The 20540-nt window shown below is 43.8% G+C and overlaps 1 protein-coding gene across 1 annotated transcript in view; it reads right to left on the reverse strand.

Annotated features, from left to right (window-relative positions):
- Positions 1-13416: 13416 nt before the first annotated feature.
- Positions 13417-20540, reverse strand: part of kitb (KIT proto-oncogene, receptor tyrosine kinase b) — a 73181-nt gene continuing 66057 nt past the window's right edge. Inside the window, exons 17-21 of the mRNA XM_038982503.1 lie at positions 17472-17594; positions 16943-17054; positions 14881-14980; positions 13967-14072; positions 13417-13566 (exon numbers count right to left, since the gene is read on the reverse strand). Of these exons, the coding sequence (XP_038838431.1) occupies positions 13417-13566; positions 13967-14072; positions 14881-14980; positions 16943-17054; positions 17472-17594 (591 nt within the window). The remainder of the gene's footprint in view (positions 13567-13966; positions 14073-14880; positions 14981-16942; positions 17055-17471; positions 17595-20540) is intronic.

The raw sequence follows: 20540 nt of genomic DNA on the forward strand, positions 1-20540 counted from the left end.
CCTGTGGATTACACACCAAGGTATTAATGCTTAGACTGACGGGTGGCTTCATGGGGAATCCATTACCTATGAAGCTATGACAAAGTGTGTGTCTCACACTCACACACACACACACACACACACACACACACACACACACACACACACACACTTTGACACCACAACCCTTTTGACACACATCCCTCAGCAAATTCAGGCCCTTTTAGTTTTTGTGTTTTGTGAGTTTTTTATTGCTGAAAAAATGCACCTGTTAAACTGTTGTAGTGTTTCCACATCACTGATATACACCCAGCCCAGAGAATGTACCGGAAAGACTTAACGTAGGTACCCTGTTTGACTGTGTCCCAAATTACACCCTATTCCCTATATAGTGCACTTGTCCAGAGCTGGTCTAAAGTAGTGCACTATATAGGGAATAGGGTGGGACGTAGCCATTCTGCTGTAGAAGAGAAACAGGCTGTGTAATGAAGTGGTTCAATCATGTTCCATTTATAGTGGGGCGGCAGGGTAGCCTAGTGGTTAGAGCGTTGGATTAGTAACCGAAAGGTTGCAAGATTGAATCCCCCGAGCTGACAAGGTATAAATCTGTTGTTCTGCCCCTGAACAAGGCAGTTAACCCACTGTTCCTAGGCCGTCATTGTAAATAAGAATTTGTTCTTAACTGACTTGCCTAGTTACATAAAGGTAAAAAAAAAAATTGAGAATCAAGTTCTGAAATTCTATGTTCTGATTCTATGCTTCCGTTGTTCTGAGCAGTTCTGTTTGGAATGTTCTGAATGTTGGACCTGAACGGTGTTTCTTCACCTGCATGGCGGACATGCTGGATTTGTTTTGTCAGGTCCGGCTTGAAAACAGACACCAGAAACGGGTCAGGTGACGACAGGAAATGGCACGTTATGTATTATTCATGTGAAGCCCAACTGTTATTTCACCAGAAACCCTGCTAGTTTACTGGTTAAAAACCAGCTTACATACCAACTAGTTTTAATGTACACTTACCAGGTAACCCCAACTAGTTTACTGTACACTTACCAGGTAATTTCAACTAGTTTACTGTACACTTACCAGGTAATTTCAACTAGTTTTAATGTACACTTACCAGGTAACCCCAACTAGTTTTAATGTACACTTACCAGGTAACCCCAACTAGTTTTAATGTACACTTACCAGGTAACCCCAACTAGTTTGAATGTACACTTACCAGGTAGTCCCAACTAGTTTAATGTACACTTACCAGGTAACCCCAACTAGTTAATGTACACTTACCAGGTAGTCCCAACTAGTTTACTGTACACTTACCAGGTGACGTCCAGCAGTGTAAATGGCGTGCATCTCCTCTTCCTGTCACCAGCTGTGTTCTCCCTCTTTCCCAAAGCAACATGGAAACATAGTGTTTCCTGTATTCTAAACCCTCCTCCTCCCTTTCTCCCTCGGTCAATATGAAAATAAAACCCCATTTACAAATGTATTTATTGTTGGTTGTGTGTTTTTGTTGTCATTTTGTTCAAGGCTTCCTTTACAGGAGCAGTGACAGTCTCCACTGGAACGCTGTCTGTACCTGACCTGACTGTATGTCCTGAGGAGACCCAGGTGTACACACACACACACACACACACACACACACACACACACACACACACACACACACACACACACACACACACACACACACACACACACACACACACACACACACACACACACACCATACCACAACACACACACACACCATACCACAACACACACACACACACACTAATACACAACACACCATACCACAACACACACCATATCACAACACACACCATATCACAACACACACACCAAACCATAACACACACACCATACCATAACACACTGTGACGGCCCTGAATATTTCTGAACCGTCTCAGTGCTTCTCCTTCTAATAGGGCGCTTCCCCTTTAATTCCCTATTAAATAGCCAGCATCAGCTGCGCAAAGAAAAAGTTGTGATCGAGACATGAATGAGGATGTGTACTACCTTCAGTTCATGAAACTTCGCTCTTACGTTTGTTTGTTGCCTTGCAGTGTGTTTTGTAGCCTTAAAGCGAGTTTACCCAGGATTGGATCCACTCTGTGCGTCTGTGGACTACAACTCTCCGTTGGTTTTCGTGGCCTTTTCTCCGCTGGAGATCTGTTGGCAGATTGTCTGACTGACCGACTGACTACAACTTTTTGTACACGGTATTTCATTTGTTTGGGGTGATGTATACTGTGATTTATGTAGTTGTGAGGACGTATTATTATTTGGTTAGTCTTTGATACGCTTTATAGTTGTGTTACAAAATAAGTGTTATTTTGAGTGTATGAATATACTGGGTTTATGCTACGGACAAACGTTGCGTGACTAAGGTCACTTGAGTCACTGAACTTATTTACCGGGCTGGACTCTTTTTATGCCCGAGGTACAGGACATTTCTAAATGAACATAAGTGCATTAATTGTTATATTGTTGTGTGTGATCATTTATGTTGTTAATACAACCACGCAAAAGAATACACTTGTTTGAAGTTCTTTCCAATGTTTTAAGGGGTTTATGAAAAGTATATTTTCATCCTTACTTTTACATAAGTCCTTTGTATTGGTGTGACTTGACGGACCAGATGGGACTCATTCCCTCCCAAACTAAAAGGAGAAACCAATGCTTTCTCTGGTAGGCACAACCTACCTGGCACCCCTATAAATAACCTCAAGTCAAAACCGTTACATAAAAAATGGCACCCCAGATGGGACCTCAACATTGAGAACTAACCAAAGCAAATCTTTTGAGTGGAATTAAAACAATGGATTCACCCCAAGAAAATGTGCTCATCCATATCCTACCTGTCAATGGGAATACACAGGGCCATTCTGACTACCGAGCCAACAATACAAATCATAATGTGAATGGAAATAATGGAGTTGATTTGGGCCAGAGCCCTGGGAATCTGAATGCTCGGTCTGGACCACAGGCCACAGGTCTAACTAGTAACTCACTTATTGACATGGATCTGTGTGGAAGTACTGAGCTAGCCCTCCCTCTGACGCCAAACCTTCCTCCATTGTCTGGTTTATCTCCAGAGGTTGTAGTCTTACAACTTCAAGGTGACATCCTTGATATTCGTCAGACTCAACAACATCTCCAAACTCTAATCCACCATAAATTCAAATGTCTGAGTGAAGAGCAACAACAGAGTGCCATGGAATTCAGAAACTCACTGAGCACTCTAACCCACACTCTGACAGAGCTCAGTGAGAGTGGAAGACAGGAAATTACTGGTGCCATGGACAGGCAGTTTGACTACCAACAAAGCCAACTCACTGCCACTCTCCAGTGGCGCCTGCAACATCATCACACTGAGGTCCTCAAGGACGTCAATTCTGTATTTTCTCCCCTGGTTAACACTGTAGACCACTTGCAGACAGCGCTCTCTAATTGTGTTAAAATGTTGGATGATGTGTCTGTTGACATGGCCTCCATTAGGCACAACTCCTTGCACAGAGCTTCTCTTGTGTCCACTTCTGTTCAGACCACTGAGGGCCAAGCGGGCACCTCAGAACAGCCAAGACAAGGCCATGCTGCAGCCACCCCTTGCAGGATGCAATCCACCATGCATCCTGGTGTTCATTTTCATGGTCCCATAACTCCCTCACCCTCTACTTCCTCAATCCCTCCTAGCTCTTTTGTTCATGGTGATTTGAGTAGACGTCATGTGGGAGCGATGCCCATTAAATTGCAATTTCCCACCTTTGGGGAAAAAGGATGACAGTCCTGATCCGCTAATGTATCTGGAAAGATGTCATGACTTTCTTGCCCTCAATCCCCTGGCTGACGAAGAACTCCTTGCCACATTGAGGAATGTGTTGCATGGGACAGCTCGAGACTGGTGGGATGTGGCACGTCTCACCACTACCTCCTGGGCTGACTTTGAGGCCAAGTTTTCCTCTGCATTTCTGTCTGAGGACTACACAGATGAGCTGACAGAGTCAGGAATCGAGTGCAAAGGGAGAATGAGAATATCCGTGACTTTGCATACGGTTACCACTCCCTGTGCAGAAGGTGGAAACCTGGCATTGAGGAGGAAGAGGTCATTAAGTTGATCTTGAAGAACATCAACCCACTACTAGCCAGTCAACTCAGAGAAAGAGTCACCACTGTCGATGGACTGGTTCGCCTGGGACAGCAGTTCGAGAAGGACAGAGAATGCCAACAGCAATATGAACAGAGAAAGAAACAGACACCCAAACAGTTACCCAAGCCAGATCATCAACCACAGCCAGAGTCTCCAGCCAAGACCCCTCCCATGTTCTGTTGGAGATGTAGCCAAAAGGGACATTCTTCAGCTACATGTCCAAGACCGTATCAAGTAAACCCTTCCAGAAACCACAAATCACAACAGGCCAACACACCTAACACACTTCGCAGGAACGACCATCCTACTCTGGGTGCTTTGACCAGAGCTGAAACCTCAAGAGTCACTGCCTACGCCCCCCCGCCGACATCCCCTTCCTTTCAGTTAATACCACACCAGCTGGTGTTACCCCTGTCCATAGGCCCATGGACAGGAAGAGCCATCCTGGACACCGGGTCATCCTACACACTGCTCAATGAGAAACTGTGGAAGGAGGTTCAAGGTCCAAAATACAACTTGAAGCCGTGGACAGAAGGTCCACTGTATCTGGCTGACGGTGAGGCTAAACGACCACTTGGATGGAGTGAGGTGGAGTTCCGCCTGTGTAACCGCTCCTATATGATTCCTTCGGTTATCCTACAAACCAAGAACCTTGCTTTTCCTGTCGTGTTGGGAATTGATTTCATGTACTTCAGTGGTGTCCAGATTGATATCGCACACAATTGCTACTGGTTTCCAAACAATCCGAGCAAGAAGCATTTCTTCCAATCAGAAGTTACAAAGTTACATGATTGGGGTCCAAATGTGGCAGTCTTCTCTGCCGTTGCTCCGGTACCACTAACCCTGGGTAATCCTTCTGATGATCTCCTTTTACAGGCTGTAAGAAGAGCTCAGCTGGAACAGCCAGAGGAGTTAAGGCTGGTGGAACAGCTGCAGAATAATGCTGATGTGTGTACTTCAAAGCTAGGACGCACCGGACTCCTGAAGCACAAAATATTCCTTACACAGGAAATGCCGATCAAGCAAAAGCCATATCGTTTGTCCCCAGCGAAGCTAATCATCCAAAAGGGACTCATTAATGATATGTTGACACAAGATATAATAGAACGTTCCTCCTCTCCCTGGGCTGCTCCTGTTGTCCTCATTCCAAAAAAGACCGGTGGTCTTAGATTTTGTGTGGACTATAGGAAGACCAACAATGTTTCCCAGACTGATGCCTATCCTCTTCCCACCATCCACGAGATCCTGGAGTCATTGTCTGGTGCTGTTGTGTTCACTACCCTTGACCTCAATAGTGGCTATTGGCAGGTTGAGATGGACCAGGAAAGCAAGGACAAGACTGCTTTTGTCTGTGCTGAGGGCTTGTTTTCCTTTAAGGTGATGCCTTTTGGATTAAAGAATGCACCTGCCACTTTCCAAAGACTCATGGAGATTGCGTTAGGTGAGCTCAAAGGGAAGATCTGTTTCGTCTACCTAGACGATATAATTATCTACTCCCAGAACAGAGAACAACACTTTCAAGATCTTCAAGCAGTGTTGGACAAGCTAAGAGAAGCTGGTCTGACATTGAATATGAAGAAGAGCAACTTCTGCCAAACCTCCCTGAAGTTCCTTGGCCATATTGTGTCTTTTGACGGCATTCATGTGGATCCTGAAAAGACCAAGGCTGTACAAGACTTCCCTGTGCCAACCACACTCAAGGCCCTTCAACGGTTCCTTGGGATGGCTGGATGGTACCATCGGTTTGTGTGGAACTTCTCCCAGGTGGCAGAACCCCTCAACGGGTTGAAGCGAAAAGGAGCGAAATTCCGATGGACGGCAGAGTGCCAGAACTCCTTTGAAACCCTGAAACGACACCTCGTCACACCTCCCATTTTGGGTCATCCCAACTTTGATTTCCCTTTTGTTGTTTACACTGATGCAAGTGATGTTGGACTTGGTGCTGTCCTAGTCCAACAGACTGGACTTGGTACTGAAGAAGTGCTAGCGTTCGCCAGTCGGACATTGAATGGAGCAGAACGGAACTACTCCACAACCGAGCAAGAGTGCCTTGCAGTTGTCTGGGCTTTGGAAAAGTGGAGGTACTACCTGGAGGGAAGACACTTCACTGTGGTCACTGACCATTCCTCCCTTGTGTGGGTGTTCAAGACCAACAAACCAAGCACCAGGCTCATCAGATGGGCTCTACGGTTGCAAGAGTTCACCTTTGCAGTAGAATACAGGAAAGGAAAATACAACACTGTTCCAGATGCCTTATCCAGAGCTCCTGCTTGTGATAATGGTGGCCCTCACCTTACATGTGCTACAGTCCTGTCTAGCAGTCGAGACTCACCCAAAACTGACTTTCCCATCTCTGATGAGGTCATTTGGAAAGCCCAACAGGATGATCCAGAAGTACAGGCTTTGTACCAGACTATCCTGGAAGATGGAGAAAAGATGGTCAACCCTACCACAAAGCTGACCATCATTGAAGACAAAGTCTACCGAGTTGTACAACTACCTCACAGAACACTCTACCAAATGTACATACCTGAAACTCTACGCCTTCAACTGCTTCAACATTTCCATGAAGACCCATTAGCTGGTCATTTGGGCAGGTTCAAAACCTACAAACGGTTGCAAGCATTACTGTACTGGCCACATCTGAGCATGGATGTGAAGTCACACATCCGAAACTGCCAGGTTTGTCAAATGTACAAACCAGAAGGTAGAAAACCTGCTGGCAAGTTGCAGCAAACGGTGGTTACCCGACCTTGGGAAATGTTAGGAGTGGATTTGATGGGTCCATTTCCTAGAAGCTCCAATCAGAATGTGTACATGCTTGTTTTTGTTGATTACTATTCCAAGTGGGTGGAGCTCTTTGCCCTGCGTCAGGCCACAGCAAGGACAGTCTCTAACATCCTTACGAAAGAGATCCTGACTCGCTGGGGAGTGCCTGATTACATCCTGTCTGATCGAGGTTCCCAATTTGTCTCTGATCTCTTTGAGGAGACCTGCCAAAGATGGAACCTGAGACAGAAGTTGACCACGGCCTATCACCCACAGACCAACCTCACTGAGAGAGTAAATCGAACCTTGAAGACAATGGTTGCTTCCTATGTAGGGACCCAGCACAAACACTGGGACAAGCACCTTCACGAGTTTCGATTTGCCCTGAATTCTGCTGTGCAAGAGTCCACTGGAGTCACACCTGCCGAGCTGAACCTAAGTCGTCCCCTCCGAGGACCCTTGGATATGGTGCTACAGCCCCAGCAGCTTACTCCAGACGCCGCTTGCTATGACCAGGTAGTCCATCTCCATGACTTGAGAGCTCTTGTCTCAAAGAACATGATCCAGGCTCGACTCAAGCAGAAGAGAAATTATGATAAGAACAGACGAGACATGCAGTTCCAGCTTCGTGATCGGGTGTGGCTTCGCTCTCATCCTTACTCGAAAGCTGAACAATTCTTCTCGGCCAAGCTTGCTCCTAAATGGCAAGGACCATATAGGATTGTGGAGCAGATGGGCCCTTTGAACTACCGAGTGGTGAAAGAGGACACAGGTGAAGATATGCGCGTTGTCCATGTCTCACGCCTTAAGGCCTGTTACCCCTCGGCTGAGGAATTGGAGGAGATTGAGCGCCGCAAGGTCCTGGAGATCTTTGAAGAGGAAAGTAAGGAGACTTTTCTCGGATTCCCAGACCCAGAAGTCTCACGGCTTAATGCCTGTGACCCCTCAGCTGAGGAGCGTGAGCTCCAAAAAGTAATGAAAATTTTTGTAGAGGAAAGTGATGAGGAGACCTTTCTCGGTTTCCCCGACCAAGATGTGCCTTCCCGGGCAATGGTCGGCTTTTTCCAGGGGAGGGGGTGTGTGTCACACACACACACACACACACACACACACACACACACACACACTTTGACACCACAACCCTTTTGACACACATCCCTCAGCAAATTCAGGCCCTTTTAGTTTTTGTGTTTTGTGAGTTTTTTTATTGCTGAAAAAATGCACCTGTTAAACTGTTGTAGTGTTTCCACATCACTGATATACACCCAGCCCAGAGAATGTACCGGAAAGACTTAACGTAGGTACCCTGTTTGACTGTGTCCCAAATTACACCCTATTCCCTATATAGTGCACTTGTCCAGAGCTGGTCTAAAGTAGTGCACTATATAGGGAATAGGGTGGGACGTAGCCATTCTGCTGTAGAAGAGAAACAGGCTGTGTAATGAAGTGGTTCAATCATGTTCCATTTATAGTGGGGCGGCAGGGTAGCCTAGTGGTTAGAGCGTTGGATTAGTAACCGAAAGGTTGCAAGATTGAATCCCCCGAGCTGACAAGGTATAAATCTGTTGTTCTGCCCCTGAACAAGGCAGTTAACCCACTGTTCCTAGGCCGTCATTGAAAATAAGAATTTGTTCTTAACTGACTTGCCTTGTTAAATAAAGGTAAAAAAATAAATTGAGAATCAAGTTCTGAAATTCTATGTTCTGATTCTATGCTTCCGTTGTTCTGAGCAGTTCTGTTTGGAATGTTCTGAATGTTGGACCTGAACGGTGTTTCTTCACCTGCATGGCGGACATGCTGGATTTGTTTTGTCAGGTCCGGCTTGAAAACAGACACCAGAAACGGGTCAGGTGACGACAGGAAATGGCACGTTATGTATTATTCATGTGAAGCCCAACTGTTATTTCACCAGAAACCCTGCTAGTTTACTGGTTAAAAACCAGCTTACATACCAACTAGTTTTAATGTACACTTACCAGGTAACCCCAACTAGTTTTAATGTACACTTACCAGGTAACCCCAACTAGTTTTAATGTACACTTACCAGGTAACCCCAACTAGTTTGAATGTACACTTACCAGGTAGTCCCAACTAGTTTACTGTACACTTACCAGGTAATTTCAACTAGTTTGAATGTACACTTACCAGGTAGTCCCAACTAGTTTAATGTACACTTACCAGGTAACCCCAACTAGTTAATGTACACTTACCAGGTAGTCCCAACTAGTTTACTGTACACTTACCAGGTGACGTCCAGCAGTGTAAATGGCGTGCATCTCCTCTTCCTGTCACCAGCTGTGTTCTCCCTCTTTCCCAAAGCAACATGGAAACATAGTGTTTCCTGTATTCTAAACCCTCCTCCTCCCTTTCTCCCTCGGTCAATATGAAAATAAAACCCCATTTACAAATGTATTTATTGTTGGTTGTGTGTTTTTGTTGTCATTTTGTTCAAGGCTTCCTTTACAGGAGCAGTGACAGTCTCCACTGGAACGCTGTCTGTACCTGACCTGACTGTATGTCCTGAGGAGACCCAGGTGTACACACACACACACACACACACACACACACACACACACACACCATACCACAACACACACACACACCAATACACAACACACCATACCACAACACACACCATATCACAACACACACACCAAACCATAACACACACACCATACCATAACACACACACACACACCATACCATAACACATACCATAGCACAACACACACACCTGACACACACCATACCATAACACACACACCTGACACACACACCATAGTTCCAGTACTTTCTTTATTACAAGTCAACCAACTGTATCAAAACATCCTCAGCCTCCAAACCATTCTAGGTCCCGTTACAGAAGAAGCACGTTTTTACATAGCATCATTCATCGCATAAATTCTCTGCATAAAATTGTTAGTAAAAATCAACGCACACACATACTATTAACATAAAACAAACCCTAAAAGCACATAAAGCTAAAGTTAATAATGTATTTACACATGAAGAGTTGGTTTCCAGTCAGAGCCTATCCCGGTTCTATGTTTCCCAGACAGCCTCTCCCGGTTCTATGTTTCCCAGACAGATCCTCTCCTGGTTCTATGTTTCCCAGACAGATCCTCTCCTGGTTCTATGTTTCCCAGACAGCCTATCCTGGTTCTATGTTTCCCAGACAGCCTATCCTGGTTCTATGTTTCCCAGACAGATCCTCTCCTGGTTCTATGTTTCCCAGACAGAGCCTATCCTGGTTATATGTTTCCCAGACAGAGCCTCTCCTGGTTCTATGTTTCCCAGACAGCCTCTCCTGGTTCTATGTTTCCCAGACAGAGCCTCTCCTGGTTCTATGTTTCCCAGACAGATCCTCTCCTGGTTCTATGTTTCCCAGACAGCCTATCCTGGTTCTATGTTTCCCAGACAGCCTATCCTGGTTCTATGTTTCCCAGACAGCCTATCCTGGTTCTATGTTTCCCAGACAGCCTATCCTGGTTCTATGTTTCCCAGACAGCCTATCCTGGTTCTATGTTTCCCAGACAGATCCTGGTTCTATGTTTCCCAGACAGATCCTGGTTCTATGTTTCCCAGACAGATCCTGGTTCCATGTTTCCCAGACAGATCCTGGTTCTATGTTTCCCAGACAGATCCTGGTTCCATGTTTCCCAGACAGATCCTGGTTCTATGTATTCACTACAAATCTGACCTCATGATGAGGGGCCGCAGTGGCTCACTGGTCTGTGTTCCCACGTTCATAAAATAAAACTTTATAGAGTTAACCTCTTGAAATTCCACACAGTTTGCCGTAGGGTGGAGAGAAATATTTGCAGTTTTTTAAAAATATAACATCTGAGTGAGAGTGACAATCAAAATTAATGGGGGCCCCCGGTCGGTAATGAGACCATAATTACTACAAGTTTAGATAGCTGGCTAGACTCATTTACCAATCGTATTTTTTTATTTTAATTTTGCAGACATGGGCTACAATGTATTATTCCAGTTTAGGTGCAAATTAGATTTTGGCCACTAGATGGCAGCAGTGTATGTGCATTTTCTTTGACTGATCCAATGAATCATTGCATTTCAGTTCAAAATGTTGTATCAAGTCTGCCCAAATGTGCCTAATTGGTTTATTGATACATTTCATAACTGTGCAACTCTCCTCAAACAATAGCATGGTATTGTTTCACTGTAATAGCTACTGTCAATTGGACAGTGCAGTTAGATTAACAGGAATTGAAGCTTTCTGCCCATATCAGATATGTCTATGTCCTGGGAAATGTTCTGATGATGATAGTGTATTCTGTATATGGTCAGAACAGCTGTGTTAGTAGATATACATACTGTATGGACGTGTCAGTTCATACTGTATAGATGTGTCAGTCAGACTACAGCGTATTGGTTGTTTAAACTAACAGCTGTGTTAGTAGATATACATGCTGTATAGATGTGTCAGTGTTTAGGCCTGGGCATCCAATCAGGGTTTAGGCCTAGGCATCCAATCAGGGTTTAGGCCAGGGTTTAGGCCTGGGCATCCAATCAGGGTTTAGGCCTGGGCATCCAATCAGGGTTTAGGCCTGGGCATCCAATCAGGGTTTAGGCCTGGACATCCAATCAGGGTTTAGGCCTGGACATCCAATCAGGGTTTAGGCCTGGGCATCCAATCAGGGTTTAGGCCTGGGCATCCAATCAGGGTTTAGGCCTGGGGCATAGCACTATTACAGTAACCACTTCAGTTGTTAACGATCGTTGTTAATGCTTTAGACACTGAAATGTGCTGTTTTGTTTGTAGACTTTGATCATGCTATTGAATTGAATTGAATAAGTTGTCCTCGGTAAGGCCTGAGCTCTGACGCCTGTTAATGGTTTCTTAGTGACAGAATTCAGGCCATCGTGATTGATGGGGATTTTTTTTTTTTTGTACATAAAGGTGTTCCGCAAGGGTCGATACTAGGACCTGTTCTATTCACTATTTATATAAATGCTATTGGTCAATCTGTTTACATTTCTTCTATGTGATACTATTATATACAATTCCCCCGACTGCTGCCATGGCTGTGACAAAGCTACAGGACGAGTTTGCAGTTGTGCAGGAAGCCCTTACCGATTTTAAAACTCATGCTTAGTACAGACAAAATGAAATACTTGTTTTCAAGTTCTCGCAAGATTGTCTCAGATGGACGAGGCCTTGTATACAAATACTCTTTTGGATTTACAATGATTTATCCGTTTTTTTTTATTTTTTATAAACGTACGACTGAGCTGGTTTAAGAAACTATGATTTAAAATGGGCTCTTTTTGACGTAAACAGATGATTTCTCTCTCTAGTCTAGCAGGAAGCAGATTGTGTCATCAACCTTTCACCCTGTTGTTGATTATGGTGATAGTATTTATCAAAGTGCAGCTCCCTCTAGTCTTAAACCCCTGGGTGTCGTTTTTATAAACAGGAGACCGTTTTATTACTCGTCACTGTATTCTGAACCGAAACGTAGGACCTCTTTTTAAAGTCACGTACATCACATCTATGACTTTCTTTTTGACTTACCGAGCGTCGCCGTTAAGATTTTAAAATGACAAGTTGTCAAACCCGTTCACTTTGGAGACTCTTTGGTGTCTAGAGACTTTTAGGTAAATCAGCCTTTAATTTGGCTTTCAGTTTACATATGGAAGGATCTATAATACACTTTAAAATTGGAGGAATTGGTGCCTCTAGGGCATTTCAGACAGTTGTTAGACCTTTTCACTGAAGAATATGATTTTTATGATTGTGATTTGTCTATTTGTGTATTTCTTTGTGTAATAATGTGTATTTTATTGTGTATATGAATGTGTAGGTTAATGTGTTTATTGTGTATTGTGGTGTTATACAGGGTTCATCTGGAAAAGAGACCTTGGTCTCAGCACTGACTCCCTGTCAACGTAAAGGTTAAATAACATTTCAAAACAAATGATGGAGACACAGGAAATACATCATCGGGGGAGATAACACACAATGGAGTCTCAGGTTGGTTACTGACCGTAGCACTAACGTCTATGGACGACAAGCTACATGCTACATGCTACATGCTCCCGAGTGGCGCAGCGGTCTTAAGGCACTGCATCTCAGTGCTAGAGGCATCACTACAGACCCTGGTTCAATCCCGGGCTGTATCACAACCGGCCGTGATCGGGAGTCCCATATGGCGGCGCACAATTGGCCCAGCGTCAACCGGGGTAGGCCGTCATTGTAAATAAGAATTTGTTCTTAACTGACTTGCCCTAGTTAAATAAAGGTTACATACTACATGAAATACATCACAGACCGATCAATACAGGGAAATGGAGTCCAATACACTGAGATACAGAGTGGGTGAGGGGATGGGGTGTGTGTGTGTGTGTGTGTGTGTGTGTGTGTGTGTATAGTCCAGAAAGACATTGGCGGTGCTGAGTAGGTGTGTGTGTGTGTGTGTGTGTGTGTGTATAGTCCAGAAAGACATTGGCGGTGCTGAGTAGGTAGGTGTGTGTGTGTGTGTGTCCATTATTCAGACAGTGTCGTAGTCCAGAAACACATCAGCAGTATTCAGCAGTAGTGGTTGTGTCGGGGCCGTAGTGCTGCTCACTGAGCTCAGTCTGTGAGACGCTGCCCTCTGCTGGTCTGGAGGAACGACTCCATAGCTCAGGTTCAGGTACACCTGCACACACACACATCAACACACAACACACATCAACAAACAACACACACACACACACCAGCACAACACAAACACACACAGACAAACATCAACACAGAACTTAGGCATGTTACATTAACCATTACAGAAATATTCCAAAATATACAATTGAGGATTTGAACATTTATATTAATACGTAAATGTAGATCGATAAATCCATATAAAGCTAAACAAATATATATATTTAAAAACTATTCATGTATTTATGAACCTACATTCTTGTTTTTTTCTGGCAGTAGTTGATAAAATAATTATTCCATAAGTTATTGATTCCATTTCAATTCGATACAACTTTAATTGACATATATTGATAATTCAAGCTGCATTTCAACAAACACTGCTGAACCGTTCCAGCACGTACGTTCTTGGTGTGTTCTGACAGCAGCAGTTCAGTCCTCTCGACTAGTTTCCCAAAGGAAGGTCTCTTCAGAGGGTCCTCACTCCAGCAAGACAACATCATGTCATAACTACAGAGAGAGGGAGAGGAGATACAGGGGTCACAAAACAAGCACAAATATACATTTACATGTGAGTCATTTAGCAGACTCTCTTATCCAGAGAGACTTACAGTAGTGAGTCATTTAGTAGACTCTCTTATCCAGAGAGACTTACAGTAGGGAGTCATTTAGCAGACTCTCTTATCCAGAGAGACTTAGTAGTGAGTCATTTAACAGACTCTCTTATCCAGAGAGACTTACAGTAGTGAGTCATTTAGATGACTCTCTTATCCAGAGAGACTTACAGTAGGGAGTCATTTAGCAGACTCTCTTATCCAGAGAGACTTAGTAGTGAGTCATTTAGCAGACTCTCTTATCCAGAGAGACTTACAGTAGTGAGTCATTTAGTAGACTCTCTTATCCAGAGAGACTTACAGTAGGGAGTCATTTAGCAGACTCTCTTATCCAGAGAGACTTACAGTAGGGAGTCATTTAGCAGACTCTCTTATCCAGAGAGACTTACAGTAGTGAGTCATTTAGTAGACTCTCTTATCCAGAGAGACTTACAGTAGGGAGTCATTTAGCAGACTCTCTTATCCAGAGAGACTTACAGTAGTGAGTCATTTAGCAGACTCTCTTATCCAGAGAGACTTACAGTAGGGAGTCATTTAGTAGACTCTCTTATCCAGAGAGACTTACAGTAGAGAGTCATTTAACAGACTCTTATCCAGAGAGACTTACAGTTAGTGTATTCATCTTAAGATCGCTAGGTGGGACAACCACATACTGTATCTCAGTCATAGTAAGTATATTTTTCTAAATCACACACACTCCTTACATTTCTCTGGGAGCCACATCAGGTCTGTTCATTCTGTGTCCTTCCTGGATCATCCTGTAGAACGCTGAGCCCACCTGCATACCAGGGTACGGACTGCTGCCTACACACACACACACACACACACACACACACAGTTAGTATATTCCCCAAACATGTGTGTGCCTGCATGCCTTTGTGTGTGTGAGTATATATACTGTATCCAAGGTGACTATAGTTACCATGTGACCAGACATCACTCTGAAGGGTTAAAGTTGATTTTGGGGGTCTTCTAAAGACCCCCACCACTGGTTATGTTGTTATTAATTAGCTTACGTGCCATTATACTTATGCAGACATCACTCTCCTAGGTGACTATAGTTACCATGTGACCAGACATCACTCTCCAAGGTGACTCTAGTTACCATGTGACCAGACATCACTCTCCAAGGTGACTATAGTTACCATGTGACCAGACATCACTCTCCAAGGTGACTCTAATTACCATGTGACCAGACATCACTCTCCAAGGTGACTCTAATTACCATGTGACCAGACATCACTCTCCAAGGTGACTCTAGTTACCATGTGACCAGACATCACTCTCCAAGGTGACTCTAGTTACCATGTGACTAGACATCACTCTCCAAGGTGACTCTAGTTACCATGTGACCAGACATCACTCTCCAAGGTGACTCTAGTTACCATGTGACCAGACATCACTCTCCAAGGTGACTCTAGTTACCATGTGACCAGACATCACTCTCCAAGGTGACTCTAGTTACCATGTGACCAGACATCACTCTCCAAGGTGACTCTAGTTACCATGTGACCAGACATCACTCTCCAAGGTGACTCTAGTTACCATGTGACCAGACATCACTCTCCAAGGTGACTCTAGTTACCATATAGCTGAATATTGAGGCCTCTGTCTGTGTCTAGCTCTCTACCAAAACCTGCAGCCCCGCGTCTGTGAGAAAAGGTGAGAAAAGGGACTGAGGGTGACAGCGAGACACAGAGAGACAGCGTCTGTTTTTCCCTGAAACAGGGCAGATTTACATACTGCTGAGACAGATTCTCAGAAACCTTGTGTTGAGAATAACTTGTTCTTTTAGCTGCACATGCAGGGTTTGACACCATAAGGTGTGATCTATATAAGATGCTGTCTTTCTTTTGTTCACAACTCAGGAGAGACATCAGTTGTATGTTGATCTTTGACTTCTGTCTACGGCTGTCTTCTAATTAAAATATCTTAATTTTATATATGCACATTTTGAGTATTCCTTATTTGTTATGTAAATAACGGAGCCCAGAAAAGGTGAAGCCAACATCTCTCCAAGGTGACTATAGTTACCATGTGACCAGACATCACTCTCCAAGGTGACTATAGTTACCATGTGACCAGACATCACTCTCCAAGGTGACTATAGTTACCATGTGACCAGACATCACTGTCCAAGGTGACTATAGTTACCATGTGACCAGACATCACTGTCCAAGGTGACTATAGTTACCATGTGACTAGACATCACTCTCCTAGGTGACTATAGTTACCATGTGACTAGACATCACTCTCCTAGGTGACTATAGTTACCATGTGACCAGACATCACTGTCCAAGGTGACTATAGTTACCATGTGACTAGACATCACTCTCCTAGGTGACTATAGTTACCATGTGACTAGACATCACTCTCCTAGGTGACTATAGTTACCATGTGACCAGACATCACTGTCCAAGGTGACTATAGATACCATGTGACCAGACATCACTGTCCAAGGTGACTATAGTTACCATGTGACCAGACATCACTGTCCAAGGTAACTATAGATACCATGTGACCAGACATCACTCTAAGGTAACTATAGATACCATGTGACCAGACATCACTGTCCAAGGTGACTATAGTTACCATGTGACCAGACATCACTGTCCAAGGTGACTATAGTTACCATGTGACCAGACATCACTCTCCAAGGTGACTATAGTTACCATGTGACCAGACATCACTGTCCAAGGTGACTATAGATACCATGTGACCAGACATCACTGTCCAAGGTGACTATAGTTATGTACTGTACATTACCTAAAGAGAATATTTCCCAGAGCAGGATACCGTATGACCAGACATCACTCTCCAAGGTGTAAACACCGTCAAAGATACTCTCTGGAGACATCCACTTCACTGGGAGACGGGCCTGGAACACACAGGAAATGCATCATCAGGGGGAGACAACACCCACAGGAAACGCATCATCAGGGGGAGACAATACACACAGGAAATGCATCATCAGGGGAGACAACACACACAGGAAATGCATCATCAGGGCAGACAGCACACACAGGAAACACATAATCAGGGTGAAACAGGAAGTGGCTATTCATTTTAAAGGGATAGTTCAGTGATTTTACATATTTGGATGTTTCCTTACCTTGACAGTCATTGTCCAGAGACCACTCTCAAGATAAGGAAACATATGTAAACATGGATAGTTCGGCCATTTTACCTCTGAGATTCCTTTGTTTTACAATGCTTGGTTTTTACTTGTTTACCTGAGCAGCCTTCGTGTATTTCACACTCTTTCTATAACAAAAATACTCTCACACACACTTACATTGCCTCTGAGGACGTAGTTAGAGTCGGTGGTGATGTCTCGGGCCAGTCCGAAGTCACAGATCTTGGCTACTCTACCCTGAGTCAGCAGAATGTTCCTGGCTGCTAGGTCTCTGTGGATACACTACACACACACACACACACACACACACACACACACACACACACACACACACACACACACACACACACACACACATTTAGTAAAGAATCAACCATATTTTTACATTACATTACATTTTTAGTCATTTAGCAGACGCTCTTATCCAGAGCGACTTACAGTAGAGTGCATACATTTTATTACATTTTACATACTGAGACAAGGATATCCCTACCGGCCAAACCCTCCCTAACCCGGACGACGCTATGCCAATTGTGCGTCACCCCACGGACCTCCCGGTTGCGGCCGGCTGCGACAGAGCCTGGGCGCGAACCCAGCCCAGCCTGGGCGCGAACCCAGAGACTCTGGTGGCGCAGCTAGCACTGCGATGCAGTGCCCTAGACCACTGCGCCACCCGGGAGGCCATATACAGAAATAACTACATAGAAGACAGAAACACAGACAGCAGCAACAACAACTGTCTCTAACTCAGTGGAGACCTGTCATTCAGGGCAGAGCCCCACTTGTTTTGCTACAAAATAAAACATAAAAAGTTGCCTGTTTTTCATTTTATTCCGTGTCACATATCAGTTTGCAAACAATGTAAATAAACAAATCCTTTAGTTAATAAAAGCCGCATACAAACATGGTCTCTTTCTTGGCAGAATTCATGCCAACGGAAGCCGTACCAAAATAAAAATAAAAAATAATGTATTTTCGTCTCTCTGTATTTCATCATTTTCCTTCATCTCTCCAGAGGCTGAATGTATCTCACAGGAGAAAGCGTCCGAGTGAGTGAAACAGCGCCCCTCTGTCTCTCTATGTGTAGGCAATCTATCTGATGCTGTGTGGTCAAAAAGAGTATGACATCGTTGCCGCCCGTAGCATTGAAAGCAACGGAAGCCAGCGAGCATTTGGCCTCCCTTTGATAAAAAGAAAAGTATAAAATAATAGTCAATCAGTGTTGAGCTAAACTGTGAATGATCCTGGCACACCAAAAAAAAGTGTCAAGGGAAGCCAGCTTGGATTTGGCTTCACTCCCATCAGATCCCATTCATACGTCATTACAGAAACAACTTGAATTGTTGCATCTCGTTGTGTTGTTGTCTTCTGGTGGCTAGCTAGTGTAAATGGTCCCTTTCCTAAATTAGCCATGGATGGAGATGGGGATGTGGACTTGTGGTTTTACTCAATTCTCCATACTGGCTAATGATTATAACGGCGATTCTGATCCAACCATTAATACATACATTGTTGGGCCCCTGGCCTGAGAGGATAGAAGTTCAATGTGTAGCTAGATGTAGAAGGCTAATGTTAACTAGCTGTTGTCCATGAATGGAAGTTAGGCTAGCGAGCAAGCATTTTAGCCATGTAGCCTAGGACAACAAACAAGAAAAGCGTGTACTGTGTGACAGAGTGATAGACCGTATACTGTATAACAGAGTGATAGACCGTATACTGTGTCATGACGTTGGCAGTGGGGGTAGGTTTATGACAGTCATAAATACCTCTTTTCCCCCTTTTCCTTCTCCCTACTATAACTGATGTGACATAAGAAAACCCCTTGGTTAACATAGAGATTCTGGGTAACATCAGAAGTTGGGGGAAATGAACTATATTCTGGTAATCCGACCAACTGAACATATGCGGTGGTACTTAAGGTATATTATGTCAGTTCGGTTGCCCTCTGACACATTCTCATCAATGATAGAATGACATACTCTACTGTGGAAAGTCTAAACGTCAGAGGTATCGGATTCACATGGAATTGTTGTTTAATTCAAATGTTTGAATATGACATTATTTGTGAAGAGGTGAAATGTAATTTTAGCTTCCAATGAGAGATCTGGACTTTCATAAGTGTTCCTCTGCTCACAGTGGCCCGCCCCTGTGAAGAGGCATGGGTTATAAACTTTTCAGACACACCCCTCTCCCTCCACTATAAAAGCCATTGACAAGAATATCACTTCCTGTTCCGGGCACACCAGGATGACGATCCGGTGTCAGAATGGTTCAGATAATAACTACAGAACTAAGCCAACATCAGCATGGACTTTGATTGTGAATGGTATGAACTTTGAACTCGTATTCACTACAGAAGTGATATCTCCTAGCCGTTGAGTTAGCAACAGCTAAACGCAGGTTAGGAAGGAATTTTGAGTATCCCGTCTACTACACACAATGTTCCTCCAACGAATCCAGTAAGGCACCAGAGACATTCTCCAAAGGACAGAGGACTCGGGTTGGCGACACGGTCCATCTACCACCAACCTACTGAAGCGCAGCTCAGAGTAAATATTTATTGCATTTTCCTTTTCGAATGGGCGGTAATTTAGAATGCATAAGATACTGTATTTACGATAGCACAGCTCGCCTATGTTCCAGTCTCCCGCTCTTTCACTAGGACTCAGCCCCTTCCCTTTGTGTAACAAGCTGTCATATCTATTCCGCCCGCTAGGGACGTTTTTCTGTATGACGTAATTGGTGATCAAGTTATGATTTCATTGTGTATGTGTGATTAGTTAGGTATTTAGTAAATAAATAATTAAACCCAATTTTGTATTGCTGATTCAACTTGTTAGCCAGGATTCTTGCAGATAATCAAGGATTTACAACTTTCAGATGAGACTGAATAAAATTACGATTAATGTGACTGTTATGGATGTAAAATCTTACTAAATCTTTAAGAGTTTATTCGGAAGATAACAGCTCTATAAATATTCTTTCGTGGTGTCCCTCTCTAGTTAATTAATATTTACATGATTAGTTCAATCAGGTAATATTAATTACGGAGAAATTATTTTATAGAATAGCATGTCATAGCAATTAATCTGGCATAGTCAAAGACACGACAACTGTATGACAGAGTGATAGACCGTTTTGTCAACATGAACGAGAGAAGGATGTCATTGGTGTTTCTCTACAAGTAGGGTGAGTCAACATTATCTTTCTACTTGCACGAATGCACAC

This window comes from Salvelinus namaycush, unplaced genomic scaffold, assembly GCF_016432855.1.
Source record: "Salvelinus namaycush isolate Seneca unplaced genomic scaffold, SaNama_1.0 Scaffold119, whole genome shotgun sequence".
Lineage (NCBI taxonomy): Eukaryota > Metazoa > Chordata > Actinopteri > Salmoniformes > Salmonidae > Salvelinus > Salvelinus namaycush.